We start from the raw sequence: 25,579 nt of genomic DNA, 5'->3' as shown, positions 1-25,579 counted from the left end.
TTTCTGCCATATAATCCAGCAATCACACTCCTTGGTATTTACCCAAAGAAGTAAAAAACTTACATCCACACAAAAACCTGCACATGGATGTTTGTAGCAGCTTTATTCATAAGTGCCAAAACCTGGAAGCAACCAAGATGTCCTTCACTAGGTAAAAGGATAAATAAGCTGTGGTACATTCAGACAATGGAATATTATTTAGTGCTAAAGAGAAATGAGTTATCAAGTCATGAAAAGATAAGGAGTAATCTAAAATGCATATTATCCATGTGAAAGAAGCCAATCTGAAAAAGCTACCGACAGTATGATTCTAACCATATGATATTCTGGAAAAGGCAAAAAGCTATGAAGGGATGAAGAGGTGGAGCACAAAGGATTTTTAGGGCAGTGAAAATACTCTGTCCAAACCCACAGAATGTACAACACTTGGAATGAACCCTAATGTAAACTATAGACTTTGGGGATTATGAATTGTCAATGTAGGTTCACCAATTGTAACAAATATATCCCACTGCTTGGTGATGTTGATAATAGAAGAGGCTATGCATTTGTGGTATGGGGATATGGAGATATCCTTGTACTTCCTCTTAATTTTACTCTCAACCTAAGAATGCTCTAGAAAATAAAGTTTTGTTAAAAATATAATAGACCCATGTTAACATAAATAACACTTCTATTTAAAAACATTTTCATAAACAAAAAATTAATAAGAATAAGTAGTCTATTTTTATTCTTTAATTTCCCTTGTTCCTATGAGAATCTCCCACTCCTCCTTAGTTTTTAAGTATTCAACTTAGCTTAATTTAATCACTGATTAAGTCAGCCAGCAGTTTATCTATTTTGTTGTAAAGAACCAGTTCTTAGTTTATTTTTATTTTGTTTTTTAAACTCATTAATTTCTGTTTTTTATCTTCACTAATTGCTACCTTCATCTTTTCTTAGGTATACTTTCTTATTCTTTTTCTTCTTGAACTTGACTATTTAATTCACTTATTTCATTTTTTCCTATTTATTAACATAGGTATTTTTAATGCTATGAATTTTCCTGTATCACTGTTTTAACCAGATTTCACTTGAATTTTCACAGGTTTTTATATGTAATCTTTATTCATCACTTTTTAAAAGTCTGCAAAATTGGGCAGCCTGGGTGGCTCAGCGTTTAGCGTCACCCTTCAGCCCAAGGCCTGATCCTGGAGACCTGGGATGAGTCCCATGTCAGGCTCCCTGCATGGAGCCTGCTTCTCCCTCTGCCTGTGTCTCTGCCACCAGCAACCCCAACCCCCCGCCTGCCCCGTGTCTCTCATGAATAAATAAAATCTTAAGAAAAAAAATAAAAGTCTTCAAAATCAGTTTCCATCTCCTCTTTGACTCAAGAAGTACTTATATCAGGGATCCCTGGGTGGCGCAGCGGTTTGGCGCCTGCCTTTGGCCCAGGGCGCGATCCTGGAGACCTGGGTTTGAATCCCACGTCGGGCTCCCGGTGCATGGAGCCTGCTTGTCCCTCTGCCTTTGTCTCTGCCTCTCTCTCTCTCTCTCTCTCTCTCTGTGTGACTATCATAAATAAATAAAAATTTAAAAAAAAAAGAAGTACTTATATCAGAACTTAATTGGTTATTAATTGCCAGCTTTAGTGATCCTTCTAGCCCTATCAGCTGCCTCTCTTCTTTGCATTGAAAGTCTTTAAGTTGTCTGTACTTGCTATATCTATCTCCTTGTTCTCGCTTATATTCATTCAATAATCAGGCTTTCCCCATAACCACCTCATCAAAAAATCAATTCTTATTCCTCATCTTATCTGACTTACCAGTATAATTTGGAACATTAAATATACCCAAATTTGATTTTTTTACTACTAAAGGTCAAGATTCATTTTTTTCTCTGCATAGGTAGCCAACTGATTCAGCACCATTTATTTAGAAGATAATCTTTTCCATAATGCATTACCATATTTGTCACAAATCAAACACCCACAATATGTGTGAATCTGTTTCTGAACTTTACAATGTTTTATTATCCTATTTGTCAGGCTTTGATCCAGTATCACTCTAATTCAAAATTATAACTATAGTTTATGGTAAGTCTTTATATTTGAGAGTAACTTTTTTTTTTAAAGTAGGCTCCACGCTCAGCATGGGCCTTGAACTCATGACCCTGACTGAGATCAAGACCTGAGCTGAGGTCAAGAGTCACACCAGACACTTAACCAAATGAACCACCCAGGCACCTCTGGGAAGAGTAATTTCTATAATATGGTTCCTATTTTTCTGATTGTCTTGACTAATTTGGGTTCTTTTCTTTCTTCCTTCCTTTCTTTAGTTTTTTTAAAAGTGATTTCTGCACTCAACACAAAGATCGAACTCACAACCTTGAGATCAAGGGTCACGTGCTCCATTGAGCCAGCCAGGCAACCCCTGGGCTTTTTCAATTTTTATATAGGTTCTACAATCAGCATCTCAATTCTACCAAAGGGAGAAAAAAAAATGCTTGGACTTTTTTTGTGATTTCATTAAACCTATAGGTCAATTCAAGAGAAACTAACATCTTTAAAATATTGAATCTTCCAATCTATGAACAATAGTATGTATTCCCATTTGTTTAGGTCTTCTTTTCCTCTGTAGTATCTTTTTTTCTATGCAGTTTTCTTTTTTTTTTTTAAGACTTTATTTATGCATGAGACACACACATACACACACACACACAGAGACATAGGCAGAGGGAGAAGCAGGCTCTCCATGGGGAGCCCGATGTGGGACCCCAGGATCACGACCTGAGCCAATGGCAGACACTCGACCACTGAGCCACTCAGGTGTTCCTCTATGCAGTTTTCTTTCTTTTTTTTTTTTTTTTTTGCAGTTTTCTTTCTTTCTTTTTTTTTTCCTCTATGTAGTTTTCTATGCAGAGTCCTACACATCTTTTATTAGACTGATGCTTATGTATTTCATCTTTCATTGATGTAAATTTAAATTATGTTATTTCAATTTCTGTCAATTCTGCTTTATAGAAAATAAAACCAAGCAAACTTGCTAAATTCATTTGCTACTCCTCATAGTTTTCTTAGTACACAATCACATCATCCATATATAATGACACTTCTTTCTCAATCCTTTTATCTTGTTTCTTTTCTTTGAATTACTATACTGGCTAAACTCCAAAAAAAGTACTGAATAAGAAAGGTGATAAACGGTACCTTTATATATTGGTCTTTCCATGACTTTTCTCCTTTATTCTATTTTTTCCTTTTTCTATTAATATGGTGAATTACAATGACTGGTTTTTTAATGTTAAGCCAATCTTACATTTCTGGGAAAACAGAAATTGGGTCAAAATATATTTTTTCCTATAAATGGCAGATTTGATAGTATGTTACTTAGGATGTTTCCTCTATATTTGTGAGTGATAGTGGCTATAATTTTCTATTCTTGTAATATCCTTGTCAAGTTTTATATCAAGATTATGCTGGCTTTACACAGTAAGTTGTGAAGTCCTTTCCTTTTCTCCTCTAGAAGAGTTTATGGGTGAAATTTTAGTTTGACATTTATTTTTTTCCATCACTTTGAACCTATCTTTCCCTTTATCTTCTAGCTTCTTAGTTTCTGTAGAAAACAAAATAGAATCTGTTTCTGGCAATCTTATAGCTGTTTCTTTGAAGGTAATTTTCTTTCTCACTACTTTTAAAAATTAATTTATTTATTTTACTTTTCCATTTTAGAAAAGAGTTTATTCTCATGTTTAGAATGCCCCATATATTTTTAAGTTTTTACTTAAATTCGTTAGTTAACATACCATATAATATTAGTTTCAAGTGTACAATATAGTGATTCAACACTTCCATACGTCACCTGGTGCTCATCACAGTAAGTGCCCTCCTTGAACCCCATCACCTGTTTCACCCATTTCCCCACCCACTTCCCCCTCTGGTAATCATCAGATTGTTCTCCAGAATTAAAAGTCTGTTTCTTGGTTGGACTCCCTTTACCCCACTCCTTTCCTCATTTATTTTGTTTCAAAAAAAAAAATCCTTTCTGATTTCAGTTTTCAGTTTTATTATATTGCTAATATATTGTGATTTTCTTTTAATGCTTCTGTACTTAAGATTCATAATGCTTCTTGAATCTGTACCTTAATGTGCTTTATTAAGCTTTAGAGATATCTTGGTATTATCTTTCCAAGGACTACTTCTGCTATAATTTCCCATTCCTTTCCTGGGACCCTAATGACTTTCAACACATTTTGTGCCAGATTAAGGATAGAAGATTAAACATTTTTTTGACCAGGCATGCCTGGGTGACTCAGTTATTGAGCATCTGCCTTTGGTTCAGATCATGATCCTGGGGTCCTAGGATCAAGTCCCACATCAGGCTCCCTGCAGGGAGCCTGCTTCTCCCTCTGCCTATGTCTCTGCCTCTCACTCTCTCTGTCTCTCTCATGAATAAATTAAAAAAAATTTTTTTTTTTACCTTACTCCCTTTGACAAGTGGGATCAATGTCCTCTTGCATGAATCTGGACAAGCTATGTGACACAGCTCATCATCAGAATATGAAAATGTGATGCTGTGACAGTGTCCATGCCCTCGTCGTCAGAGACCAGGTGTTCCCATACTTCCTCTCTTGGAATGCTTGCTCTAGGGGAAGGCAGCAGCTGCCATGGAAGAAGTCCAACTACCCTAAGACTGCCATTTATGGTAAGAAAAACGTTGGCCAGCTCCAGAAATTCCAGCCACCCTACCCTGGCACCAGATATAAGAGCGCAGAGGTCATCTTAGATGTTCCAGCCCCAGAGGAGGACATGTGGAGAAGAAGCAAGGTCCCAGACATATGGACCTAGTGGAGCCACCCCTGTTGAAGATCAGAACATTGTGGGACACAGGCAAATCAAACCTGATATACTAACTAAATCCTGACCCTCAGAATCATGAACATAAAAAACAGTTGTTTTATGCCAGTATGTTTTGGAGTCATTTGTCACTATTGGAAGAGGTAATCCTTCATAGTGGACACTCCTGAGTGTCCCTGCATGTTCTGGTTGGGTGTGCCAAGAATGCCAAGCCCCGACCAATCCTTACCTGGGCCATTTCTCAGGGTTGTGTTTGCAGCTAGCAACCTGGAAGGATAAGTACATCTTTTGCTGGAACAAATAGCAGTATGTTCCCCAAGCTCCCTGATATAACACAAATCCACTGTGTGCATAGTATCCACATAAAATCCTCTACGTTGCCACTGTGGATGTGTGGGGCTAGAAGAATTGACACAATATACATTCAAGTTGCTGGCTGTGCCATGAATAATAAAGTCCTCTATGTCTTTCCCAGGAGCTTTCTCTCTTCTGCCAGCATCCAAGATGCAGTAACAGGCTAACTTGTTAATTTATACGTAAAATCTTAGATTCTTCACAATTCTTGACAGATACAGAGCAATAGATAACTGGAACACATTCCACATGTCTTTTCTGTATTTTCTACCTCTTGCTTCATTGTGTTTCATTCTAAATTGTTTCCTTATGACCTAATGTTCTAATCCACTAATTCTCTCTGTATTTTGGTCTTATTTGCTGTTAAAACCAACGCCAATGAGTTCTTATTAAAGTATGTTATTTTTAGTCTTAAGTATTCATTTGACTTTAAAAAAAAATTTTTTTTTACAATTTGCAGTCCTCTACTGAAATTTTCAATCCTGTCTTTTTTCCTCCATCAGCATAATTATGTTATTTTGAAGCTCACGTAAAATAATTCCATCATTAGAATTTCCTGTGGCTGTTTCTACTGTTGTTTCCTTTTCATTTTTGATCACACTCTTATCTCCTTTCGCCTTTTTTTTATTTTTTAAAGATTTTATTTATTTAGTCATGAGAGACACACAGAGAGCAAGAGAGAGAGGCAGAGACACAGGCAGAGGGAGAAGCAGGCTCCATGCAGGGAGCCCGACATGGGACTCCATCCGGGTCTTCAGGATCACGCCCTGGGCCAAAGGTGGCGCGCTAAACCACTGAGCCACCTGGGTTCCCTGCCTTTTTTATTTTTAATTCAGTGCTTAATATGCATATGAAAAATTTAGAGGTGATTTGAGACTTAGGGTAATGTTACTACCTTTCTTCAAAGAGGATTAACATTTACTTCAAGTACGTCGCTAGAGGTTCTGAAGGTACAGATCATCTTGATCTAATCACTGATTGAGACGTTTTACAGCGAGGATTTCCTAAGGTAAAGAACTTTGGGGTTCCAATTAGAGCACAGAAGGTTTACCAGGACCAGTGCCCCAACTTTGGTGGGGTATCAACAGCTATTTTTGTTTTTCTAATTTTAAGTGTCCATCAGAAATTCTGCTCAGCTTTCATCCATCTTTCCCAGAATCAGCAGATGCTACTAAGGGGGAAAGTAGCCCAAATACCAGGTTCATCTCTGCCTTAACAGCATTCTGATATACTCAAATACATGTTTTCCATATTTTGTCCAGTCTTTCTAGTTTTTTTAAACTGGAGTGTTAATCCAAATGATTTATCCAACATTACCAAAAGTGGTGCTCCTCCAAAAACAGGTAATGTGCTTACTGTTTAAGTTCTCTTTTTCCCATTTTCTCCTTTATGGGCCAAACTCACACAATGTTTGTTTTCAAAATATGCATTCTATGAAATATCTTTAAAGGTGGTGGTATATTTTCAAATAAGCCAAGATACACCTTTTTAACTATGAAAATCTCTTATGTCATTTGCACAAAAACATTTTATCTAGAGTAGTGAAGACAAAACACATGGAATACAACAACTTTAAACATTTTGCACATATATGTATCAGGAAGAGAAAAAATGTACCAAAGTAATGTCACATTTCAATTGGAAAGGAGAAGAAAAATTGTATCAGCTTTCATATTTTATACTTTACAATTCTAATTGCCTCTAAGCATTTACTAACATTATCTAAAATAATGTGTCATTTATCATGACCCAATGTTTTTAAAACATTTCAAACATAACTTTTTTCTTTTTCCTTTGTATTTTTCTAAAAATCTGAAGGTTACCAAAAGCCTAAGAGAAATACTGTATATGCCAACACTTACCATGAAAAATACGAAAATCAATATATGGATGAGAACCTCTTCTTTCTGATTCAAATCCTGCTCGACTCCTTACGCGTACATCTCCTGGACAAAATGAAGTATAAAACATAAGCTTAGAAGGCTGCCATTTTGGGAAGAAGCTCCCATAAGCAATGAAGGTTTAATGGTATCATACTCATAAGTACTGGTTCACTAATGATATATATATGGAATAAGTAGTTAAGAGCTAATTTATTTGAAGGGATTTATAAATTTTCAGTACTGAATTGTTAGGCTAGATAAGCTTTTTTTAAATCTACCTCTATAATAATAATAATAATAATAACAATAATTACAATCTAACTTTTAAAGTTAGCATTCAGAAACATGACAAATATATGACAATCCAAACTAATATCTTTTTTTTTTTAAGAGAAAAAAAAATGAGAGACACAGAGAGAGAGGCAGAGACATAGGCTGACGGAGGAGCAGACTTCCTGTGGGGAGCCCAATGTGGGACTCAATCCCAGGACCTCCAGATCACAACCTGAGCCAAAAGCAGATGCTTAACCACTGAGCCACCCAGGTGTTCCTCCAACCTAATATCTAATATTCACATTTAGTTAAAAAAAATCCTCAGCACAAAACTAAAATCCAGAGAGGAAGATATTAAGGGTCTACCCTGTGCCTAGCACCATACTGTCAGAAATATGAAAGAAATTACATGACCCATTCTCAAGCACAATTTTATAAACGTGGGATCCCTGGGTGGCGCAGCGGTTTGGCGCCTGCCTTTGGCCCAGGGCGCGATCCTGGAGACCCACGATCGAATCCCACGATCGAATCTCCCGGTGCATGGAGCCTGCTTCTCCCTCTGCCTGTGTCTCTGCCTCTCTCTCTCTCTCTCTCTCTCTCTGGCTATCATAAATAAATAAATATTTTTTAAAAATATATTAAAAAATTAAAAAAATGTTTATAAATGTACAGAAAAATAAAATGTTAAAAGATTGTGCCTTAAATGTTCAATTTGATTGATCTTCTCTTTTCTCACTGATTTTGTGTGTGTGTGGGTGTGTGTGGGGGTGTGTATACACACACACACACACACACACACACACGGCCTTCAGTTGGGTCTTAAACTTTGGCCTTTATAAGCTCAGTATTGTTTCTACATGTATTCATATGACTTTCAGATCACTTCTCTACACAACAAAATAACCACCATAACCATGTACTAGACATTCTTTTTGTGTCTTATAGGCACTATTTTATTTAACTCTCTAAGCAACTCTGAGAGGTAGGAATCTTAGTCCCCATTTTACAGATGAAGAATCAGAGACTTTGAGAAGTTAAGTAGCCTGCCTGTGCCACGAAGCTAGTGTAAAGGGTGAGTCAGGATTTAAACCTAGCTCTTTGGACTCCAAAGACAGCACTTTCCCCACTATACTCTCAGAGCCTCCAAGTTCATAACCTTTAGGTCTTCAGTCCCTGCCCCTGTGCCCCTGAATTCTGCAAGGCCTTCTTGCTCACATTTTGTTTCTCTAAGGCAAGCCATCATCTCCTTCATGGTGTCATTCCACAATGATTTATCAACTCTCTCATGTGGGGTTTCCTTTTCCCTGCAACAAATTCTTACTGAACACCCACTACACATCAGGCACTGCAAATACAGCAATGAACAAGACACATAAAGTCCCTGTCTGCACGAAGCTTATCATTTCATGGAGACAAATAATATACAAATAAGAATTTCATTCTATGGAGGAGGCCTGGGTGGCTCAGTCAGTTAAGCATCTGTCTTCAGCCCAGATCATGATCCTGGGCTCCCTGCTCAGTTGGGAGCCTGCTTCTCCCTCTTCCTCTGCTGCTCCCCCCTGCTTGTACTCTGTCAAATAAACAAAATCTTAAAAAGAATTCATTCTATGGAAGATGGTAATAAGTAACCAGGAGATAATTAAAGCAAGCAAAGAGGAATGGGTGGGGGAGAAGTAGAGGAGGACAGACGCAGTAGCATGGTCAGAGAAGACTTTACTGAAAAGGAGGCATCTGAGCAGAGGCCTGAAAGAAGTGAGGCAGTGAGCCATGTGGCTATCTAGAGGAAGAGGTTTCCGGGCAAAAGAAAGAACCAATAAAATACCCTGAGATAGAGGGCATGCTAGGCATGCTCAACTTCAAGCAGAGGCCAGTATGGCTAGAGTGAGGTGAGGGAGAAGTAAGGTCAGAGAGGGCCACTTGATGATGGACCTTCGTGGACCATCATGATAGCTCTGGCCATTCATCTAAGACAGAAAACCATCAAAAGATTCTGAATGGAGGAGTGAGATTGATTTAACTTATGTTTCAAAAGGTTCACTTTGGCCACATAGACTAATCAAGCAGAGGCAGGTAGGTAGCTTCTTAGGTAGCTAAGAAGCGAGTGCAAGAAATGAAACAATAACTATGGCTTGGTGGGGGGCAGACATGGGACGAAGTTCAAGGGGAAACAAGTGTCAGTTATGCAGGATAAGTTCTGGAGATCTAATGTACAACAATGCGACTATAATTAACAAATAAATTAACAACAACAACAAAAAAATAACCGTGGCTTAGATCTTGGTAGTAACAGCATGAGGGTGGTGAAATTCTGGATATCAGCCAAGAGAATGTGCTGATGAAGCAAACATGGAGTAGACCAAAAATAAGAATCAAAAAGATCTGTAAGTTTCTGATCTGACAACCAGAAGAATGGAGAGTTATGTGCTCTGAGATGGCAAAAGACTGAAAAATGAAGAGCCTTGGGAACACATAAGTTTTGTTCCTGTATTCGCTTCTTAGCTTGCCTCCCTGCCTCTACCTATGTGCCTCTGCTTGATTAAATGTGAGGTGCCCATAATACATTTATATGGAGATGTTCTATAGAGTTAAAAAAATATATGAGTTTAAAGTTCTGTTTTCACAAGCACATGAGAAAATGCTCCGCATCACTTGCCATCAGGGAAATACAAATCAAAACCACAATGAGATGCCACTTCAGACCAGTGAGAATGGGGAAAATTAACAAGGCAGGAAACCACAAACATTGGAGAGGATGTGGAGAAAGGGAAACCCTCCTGTACTCTTGGTGGGAATGTGAACTGGTGCAGCCACTCTGGAAAACTGTGTGGAGGTTCCTCAAAGAGTTAAAAATAGATCTGCCCTATGACCCAGCAATTGCACTGCTGGGGATTTACCCCAAAGATACAAATGCAATGAAACACCGGGACACCTGCACTCCAGTGTTTATAGCAGCAATGTCCACAATAGCTAAACTGTGGAAGGAGCCTCGGTGTCCATCGAAAGATGAATGGATAAAGATGATGTGGTTTATGTATATAATGGAATATTACTCAGCCATTAGAAACGACAAATACCCACCATTTGCTTCGACATGGATGGAACTGGAGGGTATTATGCTGAGTGAAATAAGTCAACTGGAGAAGGACAAACATTATATGGTCTCATTCATTTGGGGAATATAAAAAATAGTGACAGGGAATAAAGGAGAAAGGAGAAAAAATGAGTGGGAAATATCAGAAAGGGAGACAGACATTAGAGACTCCTAACTCTGGGAAACGAACTAGGGGTGGGGGAAGGGAAGGTGGGCGGGGGGTGGGGGTAACTGGGTGACGGGCACTGAGGGGGGCACTTGATGGGATGAGCACTGGGTGTTATTTTATATGTTGGCAAATTGCACACCAATAAAAAATAAATTTACAAAAAAATAAAGTTCTGTTTTCAGGAGAGCAGAATCTCAAATATGTTTGTGGAGAGAGACATAGACAGTAAAGAGGAAAAGACCTCGATGCCCGCATCCTCCACCAAAAAAAAAAAAAAAAAAAGAGGAAAAGACCACACCCTATTGGGGAAAAAATTGTACCAGAGTAGAATGGAGCTGAGACAGACACACAAGGTAAATTAAAGAGGGAAGAAAGGAAGAAGAGCAAAAATGGGGCACAGGAGAACACTTGGGCTTAAGAAGATGAATAAGAATTAGTCAAAGAGGCAAAAACAAACTAAACACCCAGAGAAAGGTGAAGACTATGGATGGCTCAATATCTTAGAAGTTGAGGGAGGAATTCCGAGCATGAAAGAAGTCACAGAAGACTCCTTTAAGAAAAGAGAAGTAAATCTGCCTATTGGAATCTTAATTGTACATCTTTAATAGTATGATTTAAAGTTCAAGGGATTGAGGAGTACGTGATGAGGAGAGAAATCTGGCAAAGAGAGGGAGAAGAGAAAGAAAATTATACATGTATACACAATCTAAATTCATTTTACCTTATGGACTTGAATAATACGTGAAAAATTTAAGAACTGAGACTGGAAGATGACAAACGGTCCTCCTTGCCAGACAAGTGAGAGCAATTAATACATCCAGTGACAGGACTATATGGTCAGGTATTTTGTGGCTTCATCCTTCTCTATGCTAGCATGGACATCTTTTTAGTATTTTATCAACTCTACAAGTCTAAAATTATTTTTATGAAGAATACTCAGAATTCAATTTAAAATTGTACACTTATGACAGAGTCCCAGTTATCAAGCTGGAGATTTCTCAATTACTCTAAAATACCTATCTTTATTCATATTACATTCAATATTGGTTTCAAGACTTCTAATTTCAAAATTATTGATTATTTCCTATTGCAAACAGTGATGAAGAGCAACCGAATGAAAATGATCTCAATCCCAAGTTAAGACTATGTGATAATAAAATTAATGGATTTTGGTACAAAATAAATACTGCTTACCTAGCATACGAATGTACAACGCAGTCTGGTCAGAACTGTCATAGGAAATAGCTCCACGCCTCTAGAAAAAAAAATACACACATTTTTAACACATGCTAATTAAATGTGATATGAAATTTAACAAACATTTATTATTTATTCTTTGTAAAGCACTGTGCGGAAGATGGATATACCAAAGGAAATTTTGAGAAATTTTTTAAGAGCAGATATGACTTCTGCTTTTAAAATCTCTAGTTATGAGGAAGACAATTATGATTAAGCAATGCCATAAGAGTGGGTACAGAGAGTAAGGAACGTGCAGTAAATAGAAAGTTAATGTCAGAGTCAGACAAGCTCACTTGGGGAGAGACCTTCTGCAGAAGTAGACAGAAGTGAAGAGGAGACATGGTCCAACTATTTACCATTTCCTTAATTTAAGCATGAATGAATAAGGAAACAGGAATCATCATTTGAAGAAACGCATCAAACTAGAAATAAATGGAACAAAATGAAAAACCAAACGGCCCAGACGCTAGCAAGAAATAAGAGAATTTTTTAAAATATAATTAGTATACTTAAAAAGATCTGAGGTGATACTAAATCTGTAAGACAAAAAACAGGGTGCCCCTGAGAGATTTTAAAATACACTCTGTGTTTAAAAGTAAACATATAAAAATGTATCTTGCAACATTATCCATAACACTCCAAATAAAGACAACCCAAATATCCAGCAAAAAACGACTATATTAACAAAATGTACTATATCCACACAGCAAGCACTATTCAGACAGGTAGGAAGGTACACAGTACTGATATGAGCTACAACACGGCTAATCCCCAAGAACAGCGTGTTGAGTGAAAAGAGCCAGTCACAAAGGACCACGCAGTGTATGGTCCCCCTGATATGAAATGTCCCAAACAGGCAAATCCAGAGGCAGAAAGTAGACTGGTGCTTCTCTAGAGCTGGGAGAGCTGGCGCAAGGTGGGGAGTGAATGCTCACAGTACCATGTTTCTCTCTACAGTGATGGAAATGTTCTCAAATTACCTGTGGCAATGACCACACGGCTCTGTGAGTACACTAAAAATTACTGAATTGTACTTTTTAAAGTGGATGAATTGTATGGTATGTGAATTGTATTTCAATAAAGCTATTATAAAAATAACAAATACTACAAATTTAAAATATACACCCTAAAACAACATTTGCAGAGCTGAAATCCCCTCCGTGAGCTCTGCCCACTCTCCCGGTCATACTCCTCTCTCGTGCTTTATCTCCACTTCTTCCTTCTGTCTCAGGACTAACCTGGACTAGTATCATGTCTAACCTGGACTCTTGCAGTGGGCTGCTGACTGATTTTCCTGAGGCATCTCTGGGCCCCCAGTCCACTCTTCACATCAAGGCAAGAGTGAACAATTCGGTTCCTGCTCAAAATCCTCCAATGGCTCTCCACACACTTGGACTAAGTAAGGTCCAATACCAAGCTCTGATTTCCAAAGGCCTCAATGATCTGCCTACGTCTCAGTCTTCTTGTTCTCCCACTCTCTCCTCACCACCACAACTCAGCCACACTGGTCTCCTTGCTGTTCCTCAACTGTACCATAGGTGCAGCTTTATACTTGCTGCTTCCATGTCCAGGATCACTGCATCACGGTTCCCTTCTTATCTCTTGGGTTCTAGATGAAATGTCATCTCTTCAAACCAAACTTCCTATTAGGTTTTTCTAACTGTTCTATAAAACCTGTGGAAAAGTCATGAAAAATGGATCAAATTAGTTCAACAGACATGATAATAGGCAGATTTCCCCCTACCCTATCTAATAATGAAAGGAACAAGAAGTGCTTTACAAATCAATCAGAAAATGATGAATAATAATGTAGAAAAACAGGTAGGACATAAACATACTATTTACAGAAAAAGAAATAAGCCTATAAACACAAGACAAGATGCTCAACTTCATTAACAAAAGAATCATTAAAAGCAACGAGATATTTTTATATATCTGATTAATGATCTTCCCTTGAAAAACTGGCATGAGATTTATAATTCTTCAACACACACCTAGACATCTCAATGAAAAATAATTTTTTTACTATCACTATAAAGAAATTTACTTTATTTGAAACCTTAATCGAATGTACTTTGCTATATAGCTCCCCAAATCACTGTTATTATCTCCTTAATGCTTATCATGTAATTAAGTTCTTACATGATTTCATGTATCCTTACAAAAACAGAAAACAACAGTTCAAGAAATGTAAAAGGAACAGAAGTTCCAAACAAAAATAAAATTCTTAATTTCAACCCTGGTTGTCTTCACAGAGCCTGAGGGACACAGAGATATGAGAAGGACTTTTCAATGTTTATCCATTGAATTTTGTAGTATGTGTAGTTATTATCTAGTCACAAAATAGACCAAATTCAAATTAAAAAGTAAAATAATCCACTACAAAGAAATCTATAAAGAAAAGCATGATATCAAATCCCAAGGGACTAAATCATACAGAATACATTCCTGGCAGCATCACACTTTAAGTGTCTTCTACCAACAAAATATCTATCCTAAGAAAGCCTACTGCAGTGTAAACTAAAATAATTTCAGGGTAAACTATTTATTTTGGAGCAAACAGCCCCTGTAATCACTTGGTATTAAAAGGCACCTCTCGGGCAGCACCAGTGGAGCAGCGGTTTAGCGCCGCCTGCAGCCTGGGGTGTGATCCTGGAGACCAGGGATGGAGTCCCACATCGGGCTCCCTGCATGGAGCCTGTTTCTCCCTCTGCCTGTCTCTGCCTCTCTGTCTCTCTCTCTCTGAATGAATAAATAAAAAATCTTAAAAAAAAAATAAATAAAAGGCACCTCTCACATCTGTCTGATCTCCTCAAAAATATTTAGTTTATTAGATTACAAGTCTCCCCTTAATACTACCATATTAGAGGAGAACCTAGGACCCTGAAGAGCATATATATGGAAATAAGTATTTCTGTCAGCCAAGACATAGTAATGAAGCTACAGATACCACTATATAATAGCTCATCATGGTCAATACCTATCAACCTGCTAGTGTGCAATAACAACTTGAATAAATAGGTTATGAAAATGAACTGTAACTTGTCATCTCTAACAGGCATCTTTAAGAGAGTGATTGACATTATTTTTTTAATGTAGGATGACGATTTACTAAAAAGCCACTAATTAGGAATGTAAAAATTTCATTTATCACTTCACATATTAAGGACTGAGAAAGACTAGTATCAGCTCTGTTAAATAAAATAATAGAAGTAAAAAACTAGTTAATGAACATAATCTAGATTAGAACTATGACCTACTAAAATAATTTTAAGGTAATCCCTTAAGACTTATTTACAGAGGCATTAATTTAGATATAAAAATGATAGGATCTATATTAATCATAATAAAAACCTGGCAAAAGAGTAGAATTTTAAATATATCAAATTACTTAGTGAAGTACAACTTATTCAAGTTATTCTATTCATTACTAATTTAAGTAAGTCTGGTCCACAAATAGTTTAAAAGCTACACTAAACCACAAGACATGACTATAAAATAAATCCAAATGAGATGATTTTTTTTAAGGGATGGACTTTAAAACTGATCTATCTGAACCCTGAGCGATATATCCTGAGTGATGCTTCGTTCATTTATCTCCTCACAAACCAAGATTAAAATGAGTATTACTATATTCTCTCACTAAGCAACTGAGGTGGAATAATCTGAAGTAACTCATTTTGGAAAAATACACTACAAATTGTGAATTGTAACAATAAAAATTTGGTTTAAATGCTGGAATTACTCTAAACAAAAGTTATATGTGCTTTATACCCCAACGCTACAGCACAGACTTAACACATCTTTTTTAAAGATTACCATTTAAAAGCCATATACCATACTAGTAAAATCCTCTTCTTAATAAAAATAGTAAAACAAATTTAATTAAAATCCTGTGTTGCTGTCAGTCCCAAAACACTTTGTGCTCTCATCCACATTCCCACCTCACCTCACCAGTGAATGGAAATAACTGAGAAGCTTCTACTCGTGACTCTTCTAATTTAGCCATCCTGGGAATAGCTTGGAAAGCAAACTAGCATAGGTCAAAACATGGGTGAGGCTGAGCCAATCAGAAACTGACAGAAGCATAAACAAGGTTCCAAAGGATCCACTGCTACATTAACGGGACTTCACAGTGCCCTGGTCAGACACTCACTCACCCTGAATCACTCTTCCACAGAAGCGAATGACAAAAGGTGTCAAAGTTGTTCCAGTATTAGTTAATACAAAACTTTTAAAGACAAGCATTTTAAAAAACTGAGCAAAGATATTTTAAGTGCCACTGTTTTTATCTTGTTCAAGTTCTCCACTAAAATGATTATGCAAAAGCATGCTTATTTCCCTTACATGGGAAAAATAATAATATATTAAGTAACACTTGCTTAATTCCTACTTTGTGTCAGAAAATGTTACAGGTGCTTTCATATAAAATCTCACTTAACCCATACAAGACCTTTGTAAGATAGGTTTTGTTGGCCCCATTTTATGGATTAGTAAACTGATGGTCAAAGGGCTTAACCACAGTAGCACTAAATAAATTTTCTGGTAACATTATCAAACAACAGAAACAGACTACAAAAGACAGAAGTGCAGCCAAAGTTTTAAAAGCAGTTTTCTCTGATGTAGTAAAATGAGCTCTTTCAGAGTATATTCATTTTACAAATGCTAGAAAAACATGCTAGTGTTTGTCTATTAAAACACTGCATTGATCCACAGGAATAGTAGTATCCTTCCATTCTTCTTGCCTATGCAAACAGTATATTTTTTCAAAAATACTGCAAAATAAAATATCAATGTTCTTTTCGTTTTGAAACTTAATTTTGGGGAGCACCTGAGTGGCTCAGTTGGTTAAGCATCTGACTCTTGATTTCAGCTCAGGTCATGATCTCAGGGTTGTGAGTTCAAGCCCCATGTCGGGCTCTGCACTGGGCACAGAGCCTGCTTAAGATTCTCTCTCTGCTTCTACAACCACCACCACCACCACTCCTACAAGCATTCTCTCTTTAAAAAAAAAAAAAAGAAGAAAGAAAGAAAGAAAGAAAAAGAAAGAAAGAAAGAAAGAAAGAAAGAAAGAAAGAAAGAAAGAAAGAAAGAAAGAAAGAAAGAAAATCAAAACTTTTTTTTTTTTTTTTTTTGCTGGCTAGGAAAAAAGTCAAAGTCTCTGAAACCATCCACAACTCAATGCATTAATATTAACTTGACTTTCCTTCAATAACCTAGTGAGCTAATCTTTTAAAAACAATGAGTAGAGGAGTAAAGAGCTGTCAGCACAACAAAATTGCTTCTTACAAAACGCAAAGATCTAAAAAATTTGAGTACACTATCTTTCTTTAAGAGATTTCTTCAATCATACTAAGAAATCAAGACAACTTCAAGTCAAGGTCAATGACACCTAAAACATTATGTGAAAAATTACGTACAAGGATTAAAAATCTTGCTTGAAAAAGAAATTTAACTTTATGGAATTCCATGCTTTGGGTTACTTAGCAAATACCAATGGCCTTACAAATTTTAAGTTAATAGTCTTCAATTTCTTAATACAAAGTTGCATCATAGATGAAAGATATAATCATTTTTATACAAGTATAGAAAAAAATAATTTCACTGGTACCATCTTAACTATTTCCTACTTTAGTTTTAGACTTTTGTCCAGATGGCAAATGGCTAGGCTAGCATTCTAGCCAGCATTTCTCAAGCCTGACACTCAGAATGCAAGTTCAAAAACAACAAATATGTAATAATCTCACTTTTCCCAACATAAGTAAGGTATACTTTTTAGTAGCAGCAATACTTTAACAGAGAATAGAGGGTAGTTTTTAGTTTTTTAAAAGTTCATAACTGTTGAAAAATTCTCAACAACTACACATTCAACATATAAGTATTAGTAAATTATTTCCAAAAAGAATATCTAAAATATGTACACCAAAAGTATAAATTAATAATTATTTCATCTTAAAAGGTGTATTTCTTTAATCATATCACTTCTTTAAGGGAATGGTATGAGGGAAGCTACTTCGATAATGAGGAATGATACCCTAAAAAAGCCCCTGAAAGAAGGAAAAGGTGGGAGAAGCATAAAAATCACACGCTTAACTACAGTTAAGCTTTTCAGCTGACAGGTAAAATTCATAGCTCTTTTAATCAGAGAAATAAAAACTGAAGCAAAAGAAGAAACTCCTAGCAATTCGACCCCAACCAAATATATACACTGATGATTAATTTCACTCTCCTAAAAATAAAGATGGCCTACCTTAGAGGCGATCCACTTGAGAAGAACCACGGCCAGACACCAGATCAATGTAATTCCCATTGGAACAATCAAAAGCCCACTGCATAATCTCCCCCCTCTCCCAGCAGGCAATAAGCAAGGAAGACTTGTTCTGAGTTTGACAACAGCCAGCTGTCCCGAGGCAGAAGCGAGGGGAGAACTGACTGCCCTGAACCTCGGGCAGCTGCCTTCCAAACGGGTCACCTGACTCCTCCGAGAATGCGCTGCCAGCCGGCCTTCCTGCCCAGCGCCTGCTTAATGCCACGACCCCAGGGTTGGGGGAGACTGGCCTCAGTAATGTTGGAAGAGGAAAGAAAAAAACCTTTGTGAGGGCTGACCTAACAGTCTCACAAAATATACCTAAAGGGGTCTCAGGCTAGCCCCAAACACTTCTACGTCATAATACTAACAGAGGGCTTTGACATAACTTTCAAAAAACGTTTAGCAATACACAAAACTTCTCATTTCTTTCACACAGACCAGCTTCACAGGTATAATGTCCTGGCACTTCAAAATATTACTGCATTTTATTCTATCTTTTCAGCTTTTAACACCAAATTTGTTCAACTTTTTTCTTTTAGAGCTAGGATTATTTTATGAATGTTAAGAGTCTTTTATAAATATCGTATGCCCTGTTTAACATCGTAATTCATTCATTTTAGGTTTATTGACATAGGCCAGTCTAGCGGTGCATTTTCAGACAATTAATAGTATATTATAAGTCCTAATTGTCACCTAGTTTATATTACAATATTTTTGGTACATATCACCTTCCTCCCTTGGCTGGTGAGTGAGCTAATAGCAAAGTGTGCCTACATTCTTCCACCTTCATGACCTCATAACAGCCAGCAGGCTGCAGGTACTACTGCTGAGAAAGCCTTTGATGAAACTTTCGTTCAAGTATTCTGCAAGTATTTATTACACTTCTATGTACAGGCCCTGTGCTAGATGACAGGGGCATAATCACCCAGTAAAACCAGAAATGGCTCCTGCCCTTGTGAAGCTTACAGTTTAGTCAGCATCTACTTTAATCAAAGTCTACGAACAAACATAAATATAAAATCTGCAACTGGAACAAGTACAGTAGGTGGAGGAAAGAACTGCCAACACAGTCTGGATGTGACCTAAGAGGAGACAGACTTCTTCCCACAGTTCCTGAAATGTCCCTGAGCCAAAACGAAGAGGCAAGCACATGAAGAGGACAGGAAGAACGATCTGTGCAGACGCAACACACGGTGGCCAAGGAGCTATGAAACAAAGCATGGTGAGAGGAGACAGGAGGAACAGGGGAGGCTGGAGAGCAGGGTGAGTCAAAAGTGGAGTCCGTGGAAAGGTGTTTTACCTTCATCCTAAAAGCTACTCCCAACCTAAAGAGCTTTAGCAGGTTTTGGTCAAGGCTAGCTGTGTGGAGCAGGAGTTGGACAAGCAGTTAAGTGGCCACCACAGAGGTCCAGGAGGGAGGCGATGAGCCCGCCCTGGATGGTGGAGATGAAGAGAGGGAGCTGGCTGGAGAAATACTCAGGACATGACAGGACTGTCACGACAAGATAACAGCATCTGCATAGCAACAGTACACAAAGGGTGGTTCTAAAATATTTGAAACAGCCCAAACAGGTCAAATAGTAATGTTGATGCTATTTTCATGATCCAATCCTCGGTACACAGGGTTTATTTAAAAGAAAAGTTAATTCTAGACCTGTCAAAATGAAGCATAAATTAAATTAGCAGATCTAAATCAAAATTTTCCTAAATTGAAACCGTTCATAACACATGGCCATAAATTTCTCACTCTACCTTATACATTATGGATATCTCCTCTTGCTGCTGAAGTAACAAGCTGTGATGCAATCCTTGCACAAATGGAGAAGACTCTCTTGTCAGGAAACCAGGTGTGATGTGAGATTATCAGATCTTTCATTATTCTATGTATATCTAGTAAGGTTCCAGGAACAGGACAGAGCAGCAGAATCTTGGGGAGGGGGTCGTGGAGCCTGGGCCAGCAGCTGACACGGCTTGAGGTCATTACCTGCTGCTCTGGCCCATGCTGCACATGCCAAATTAGCCCCTTACCATGATGCTCAGCCCACGATTACTCATTTTCACACCACCTTTTCACTCAGCTGCTTAAAGAGTCAAATTTTGAGAATCAACTACAAGATTGCTGTTTTCGGTACAGTACTTAAATATTTTTATAAAAGTATTTTTGATTAAAGGTGAGCTCAAGAATCTGTACTTTCAGTTAGTCTAAAAAGGAAGGACTGACCAGGATAAAAAGAAAAGAATCAGAATTAAGACAAAGAATTAGGGGGGAAAAGGTCATAAGAAAGGGAGTCCTGAAATCATTTAAGTGAATTTCTGTCGAGTTTATTCCCACCACCTCAAAACTCTATTGGGTTTAGAGACAAGAGCTTGGGTTTATTCCCCAGCTTTATTGACAAGAGCTGAGTGACCCTGGGCAAGTCACCACTTTGCTGGGTCTTATTTTCCTCCCCTTCACAGGATTTAGGTAACATCTATACAAGAATACCTTGCTCTTGTAAGCTCCCAATAAATGTTAGCCAAATCAGAATTAAATATTTAAGACTTAAGAATGATACTGATCTAATCACTCCAGCTTCAACCCAACAATAGACTTAACTGAAATCACAATGGTCCATAAAGGGAATTGGTGCTATGCTTGTGCAGCGCCCTCAGAAACATTTTCTGAGCCCTAGGAGAGTGATGGTCTTGGCTTTCATTTTTCAAACTAGTGAATAGGCTGGCTTCCTAAGGTGGTTTCCCTAGCATCCTCTTCTTAAATTTCTACTCTATATCTGACAGTGAAATGCAGAGATAATCAAGACACAATTCTTCCCAGGTTAGAAAATTCTCTATTTGAATAGAAACAGCTATTGAATTTTTACCTTAAAAAACCCAAAGAACCTTCATTGCTAGTGATGCATGCACATCACTCAAATCTTACAAAAATCTCAGGCAATGCAATTTTTTTCTTAAAACAATACACTTACCTTTCTTCATGGCATGGACCTAATAGCTTTAAATTTTTTTCTTATTTTGAGATATGAAATACCTACTACTAACTTATATGTATAAGTTACAAGCACTCCCATTAAAGGAATTTATTATTAAAAATAAAAATATTTCAGTAAGATGAAATAAAAGCAAAAGCTGTTATCAAATTAGTATGAATACTCCTTTACATTATGTTTATTTCATAGAAAATTCTCCTAAAACTTAATCTTTCTAGTCTGATCATGTAACTTATTATTCCATAAGCAAATAGTTGCATCTCTTACACTAATAACAAGTATATCCTTTTACATGAACTTTTCTCACCTCTGCCTAGTGAAACATGGCAGAGTAACAAAAAGAACAGACTATATTAGAAAAACTAATGCACAGGATACAATTAAGCTTCCAAAAATAGAATTTGATACTTTAAGAAGAAGGTATAAAATTTTACCCTTTCTGGGGCTAACAAAACTAATTATCTGAAAAATTAAAGTATTACAAGCAGACCTCACTAAAAACTGTGATCAATAGGAAGAAAAGACATGACTTTGATCGTGGTGTTTTAGAGAAGTAATCCAAGTACAAATTTTATCCCTGGGGCTCTCTGCCACCCACAGGACACCTGTCAATCTTGGCAATGGCCTTTAGCTATCCATATAGAGAGGCAGCATGTCCTTCCCTTGACCAAATTAGGCTAACCTCATCTGCATTGACATCAGTGTCTATAATTTTGGATTCTCAGGACGGAAATAGCCTATCCCAGAGTTCTTTATACAAATGTTGTGTCTGTGGAAAAGTATAACCAAATTTACAATAGAAAAATGTGAACACTATAGTCAAAACCTCCAATTGTGCTTTTATCATTTTGAATTCCAGCCAATTTTAATCACAAGGAATATAGCAAAGTGGGTTTTTTTTTTCATTTCTTTTACTGAAATCCACATATCAGGGCTTCATATTCTTCAAATACTATGAATTTCAAGAGATATGAAACAAAAAATACAAAGTATCAATAACTAACAAAAAATATTCTAAAACCATAGCAACATGGGAATTCTACCAATTAAAACCTTTGTTGTCATACTGATTTAGAGCTCTGAATCAAGTTTTTTTGTTATACAGAATCTCAGTAGTTGATGGCAGCAGGCACAATAATCCTAGTACAGAGGAAAGAGTAAAACCACCTTACCACTTTACAAACAAAATTTAAATTCTGTTACAGGGCAGCCCCGGTGGCTCAGCAGTTTAGTGCTGCCTTCAGTCCAGGGCGTGATCCTGGAGACCTGGGATCAAGTCCCACGTCGGGCTCCCTGCATGGAGCCTGCTTCTCCCTCTGCCTGTGTCTCTGCCCCTCTCTCTCTCTCTCTGTGTCTCTCATGAATAAATAAATAAAATCTTTAAAAATAAATAAATAAATTCTGCTACAACTATCTTATGACATTAAAATAACAAAGATTTGCTTATTGATCCATTGTTCATAATATATCAGAAATTATGGGAAGGTGAAAGTAATCACAATTTTTAGAAGGAAAAAACAGTAGCATAGATCTGCAGAGTGGGAGCTTAAAAAAGGATTATTGAGTGTGCATTCTGTAAGTATAAGACTACAAGTATATTATTAGACCAGGAGAATGTCACAAACACAGGACATGTTACTTTAGGCAGAGCTGCACACAAAGTCTCTGGTGGCAACCTTAAACAAAACAGAACAATGTGAGCCCCATACTACGGTAAAGCAGACTCCTAGCTGACTAAACAAACATACCCAGAGATTAAGTATGTGATACCAAACTAGTGGAAGAATTCTAGAGATAACTAAGAGAACTGTGCATCTGTCCTGGGGTGCAGATCAGACAAATGCATATAAAATGCAAAGGATAAACCACTATGTTTAATTAAAAATAACTTTAAAAAGGTCAGGATGTTTAATCTCTAGGTTAATAAGAGGCAGTAATTAAAGGCAATCTTAGGAGCCAATGAAAGGTAAGTATCCAGATCAAGGATGTTCCACTCTTCTCAACAGAGGCCACATTTAAAAAACTGCATTCAGTTCTAAATATCACACTGGAAGATGTATACATACATGGCATTTTAAGATGCAGATAACAATAATATACATTTAAAAAAAGAATAATATACATAAGGGATAATAGTATTATAAGTTGAGGTACTTTAGGTAAAGAAATAAAAAGAGGGACAGAACAGGTGTTAAACAGCTATGAGATAAAATAATCTAAGGAGTTAAGCTTTATTCTGTGAAATTACAGAGGTGGAAATAAGACCAACAAGCAATAAATCTGTGGAAAACAGAATTTGACTCAATATTACTATCTATGTACTTTCTACAAACTGAGCCATGTAAATTGAGAAGAGCTGTCTCAAACAAGTCTCTGTCAGGGCAGTTGTGAAACAGGCTAGAACAACCGACCTTCTCTGCCAATTCCAGAATTTCACGGTACTATTATTGAATCAGAGACTGGAGTTCAGGGAGGCTAAGGCACTTGAAATTTGCAGGACAGATTACCAGAGAGTTAAAGTGTGAAGAAAATGAGCCCCAAAATTCCAAAAGTGGGTCTCTCCTTGAGTCTTTTGGCTAAATACTAAGCTAGTTACGTGTAGTATGAGATTCCATGAGGCCAGAACAACCAAGGGAAGAACTACTACAGGGGAGTTGGGAGACACAAGTCCCAACCAACCACAAAAGAGCACTCACAAAATACCTGGGACATTACACAGAGACCCCAGAAATGCCAACCATAGGAGAAGGGCAGAAAATTCTATTAAACAACATTGTTCTAGGTCCACACTAACAAAGTTCATAACATGCCGAAAAGGATCAGGTTGATCAGAAACTAACTAAATCACCTGCCAAATCAAAACTCAACACTCTTTTAGGAATGACAAATAAAATTACAAATTATGAGAATAAACAAGAAAAAGTAACCTGATCCAAGGGGTAAAAATTGTTAATAAAAACAAACCTGGAAATGGTCAAGTTGATGGGATTAGTAGAAAAGAAATTCTAAAATCTTATTATAATATATTCAAAGATTTAAAGGGAAACATACAATGAAAAAAGAAATTAAAACTTTTTTAAAAAATGGATTACTTAAAGCTGATAAATACAATATCTATATAGCAAAATTCACAGTTGAGCTTAACAGTACACTAAACACTACAGAAAAAGAGATCAGTGGAAATTACCTAAACATTTTCCAAATTTGAGAAGAACTACCAATCCAGATGTTAAAGAAGCTCAATGAATTTCAAATAGGCAAAACAAAAAATCACTACAAGGTATATGACAATAAAGTTGCTAAAAATCAACTGATACTAAAATCAGGCAAAGACATTATAAGAAAAGAAAACTATAGATGAAAACCCTCATAAATATGGACACAAGAGTATTTAAGAAAATATTAGAAAATCAAATCCAACAATATATAAAAAGGAAATACATTATGACTAAGTATAAATTATCCCAAGAATCCAAAATTGGCTTAATGTTTGAAAATACAATAAATGTAATTCAACATACTAACAGAATAAAAAGAAAAAAATCAATTATTTCAATTGACAAAGAAAAAGCATTTAACAAAAATTCAATACTATTTATGATAAATACTTACTAAAATAGGAATAAATAAAAACTTCCTCACCCAATCAAGAAGATCTATGAAAAATCTATGGCCATTATCATATTTAGCAATAAAAAACAATGCTTTGCCCTAATATCATGAACAAGGCAGGATGTCTGTTCTACCACTTTAACATAGTATTAAAAGTTACAGCCAACTAATTAAGGCAAGAAAAAGAAACATAAGGCATACAAACTGGAAAGAAAGAAGAAAATCTGTCTTTATTTGCACGACAATCAGATTGTGTAGGTAGAAAATCCTAAAGACTCCACAAGGTAGAAAATCCTAAAGACTCCACACAAAAAAAACTATGAGAACTAATATTTAGCAAGGTCACAAGACATAAGACCAATATATAAAACCAATGGTATTTCTACACATTTATGAAAAATGTTTGGAACATGAAATTTAAAAAATATTATTTCCAACAGCATCCACAAACTTGAAATACTTAGGGAAAAATTTAACAGAATGCATGCAACAAGATCTGTACAATGAAACTATAAAGCAGTTTTGAGAAAAATTAAAGAACTACATAAATGGCGAAATATACCATGTTGTTATGGGACTGAATTGTGTTCCCACAAGAGATATGTTGAATTTCTAACCATGGATACCTGTGAATGTGACCTTATTTGGAAACAGGTTCTCTACACATGCAATTAAGTTAAGATGAGGGCATACTGGGTTAGAGTGAGTTCTGAATCTAATAAAAACTGGTGTTCTTATAATAAGAGAAAAACGTGGACAAAGACACACAATCACACGGGGAGAAAGCCATATGAAGATGGAGACTAGAGTAATGTATCTACAAGCCA

At 36.7% G+C, this 25,579-nt stretch overlaps 1 protein-coding gene and 1 long non-coding RNA gene across 10 annotated transcripts in view; one reads left to right on the top strand and one right to left on the bottom strand.

Moving 5' to 3' along the window:
• Positions 1-25,579, bottom strand: part of PDE7A (phosphodiesterase 7A) — a 116,043-nt gene that overhangs the window by 49,871 nt on the left and 40,593 nt on the right. The window contains exons 1-3 of one of the 3 annotated variants that reach the window (XM_072804434.1): positions 19,454-19,474; positions 11,799-11,859; positions 7,051-7,134 (exon numbers count right to left, since the gene is read on the bottom strand). In XM_072804434.1, coding sequence (XP_072660535.1) covers positions 7,051-7,134; positions 11,799-11,859; positions 19,454-19,459 — 151 coding nt within the window. In that variant the 5' untranslated portion in view covers positions 19,460-19,474. Of the gene's footprint in view, positions 1-7,050; positions 7,135-11,798; positions 11,860-18,093; positions 18,322-19,453; positions 19,475-25,579 lie in introns of those variants that run through there. The other 2 variants (XM_072804433.1, XM_072804432.1) reach the window with 2 other exon arrangements.
• LOC140620334 (uncharacterized) overlaps positions 19,053-25,579 on the top strand; it is a 47,149-nt gene continuing 40,622 nt past the window's right edge. For 5 of the 7 annotated variants that reach the window (XR_012020120.1, XR_012020122.1, XR_012020121.1 and 2 more), the window contains exon 1: positions 20,070-20,281. This is a non-coding gene — a long non-coding RNA (uncharacterized lncRNA). Of the gene's footprint in view, positions 19,417-20,069; positions 20,325-25,579 lie in introns of those variants that run through there. The other 2 variants (XR_012020125.1, XR_012020123.1) reach the window with 2 other exon arrangements.

Source organism: Canis lupus, chromosome 28 (genome assembly GCF_048164855.1).
Source record: "Canis lupus baileyi chromosome 28, mCanLup2.hap1, whole genome shotgun sequence".
In the NCBI taxonomy this organism is placed as follows: Eukaryota; Metazoa; Chordata; class Mammalia; order Carnivora; family Canidae; genus Canis; species Canis lupus.
Note: the sequence above shows the minus strand (reverse complement) of the source record. Positions and strands in the feature narration are given on the sequence as shown.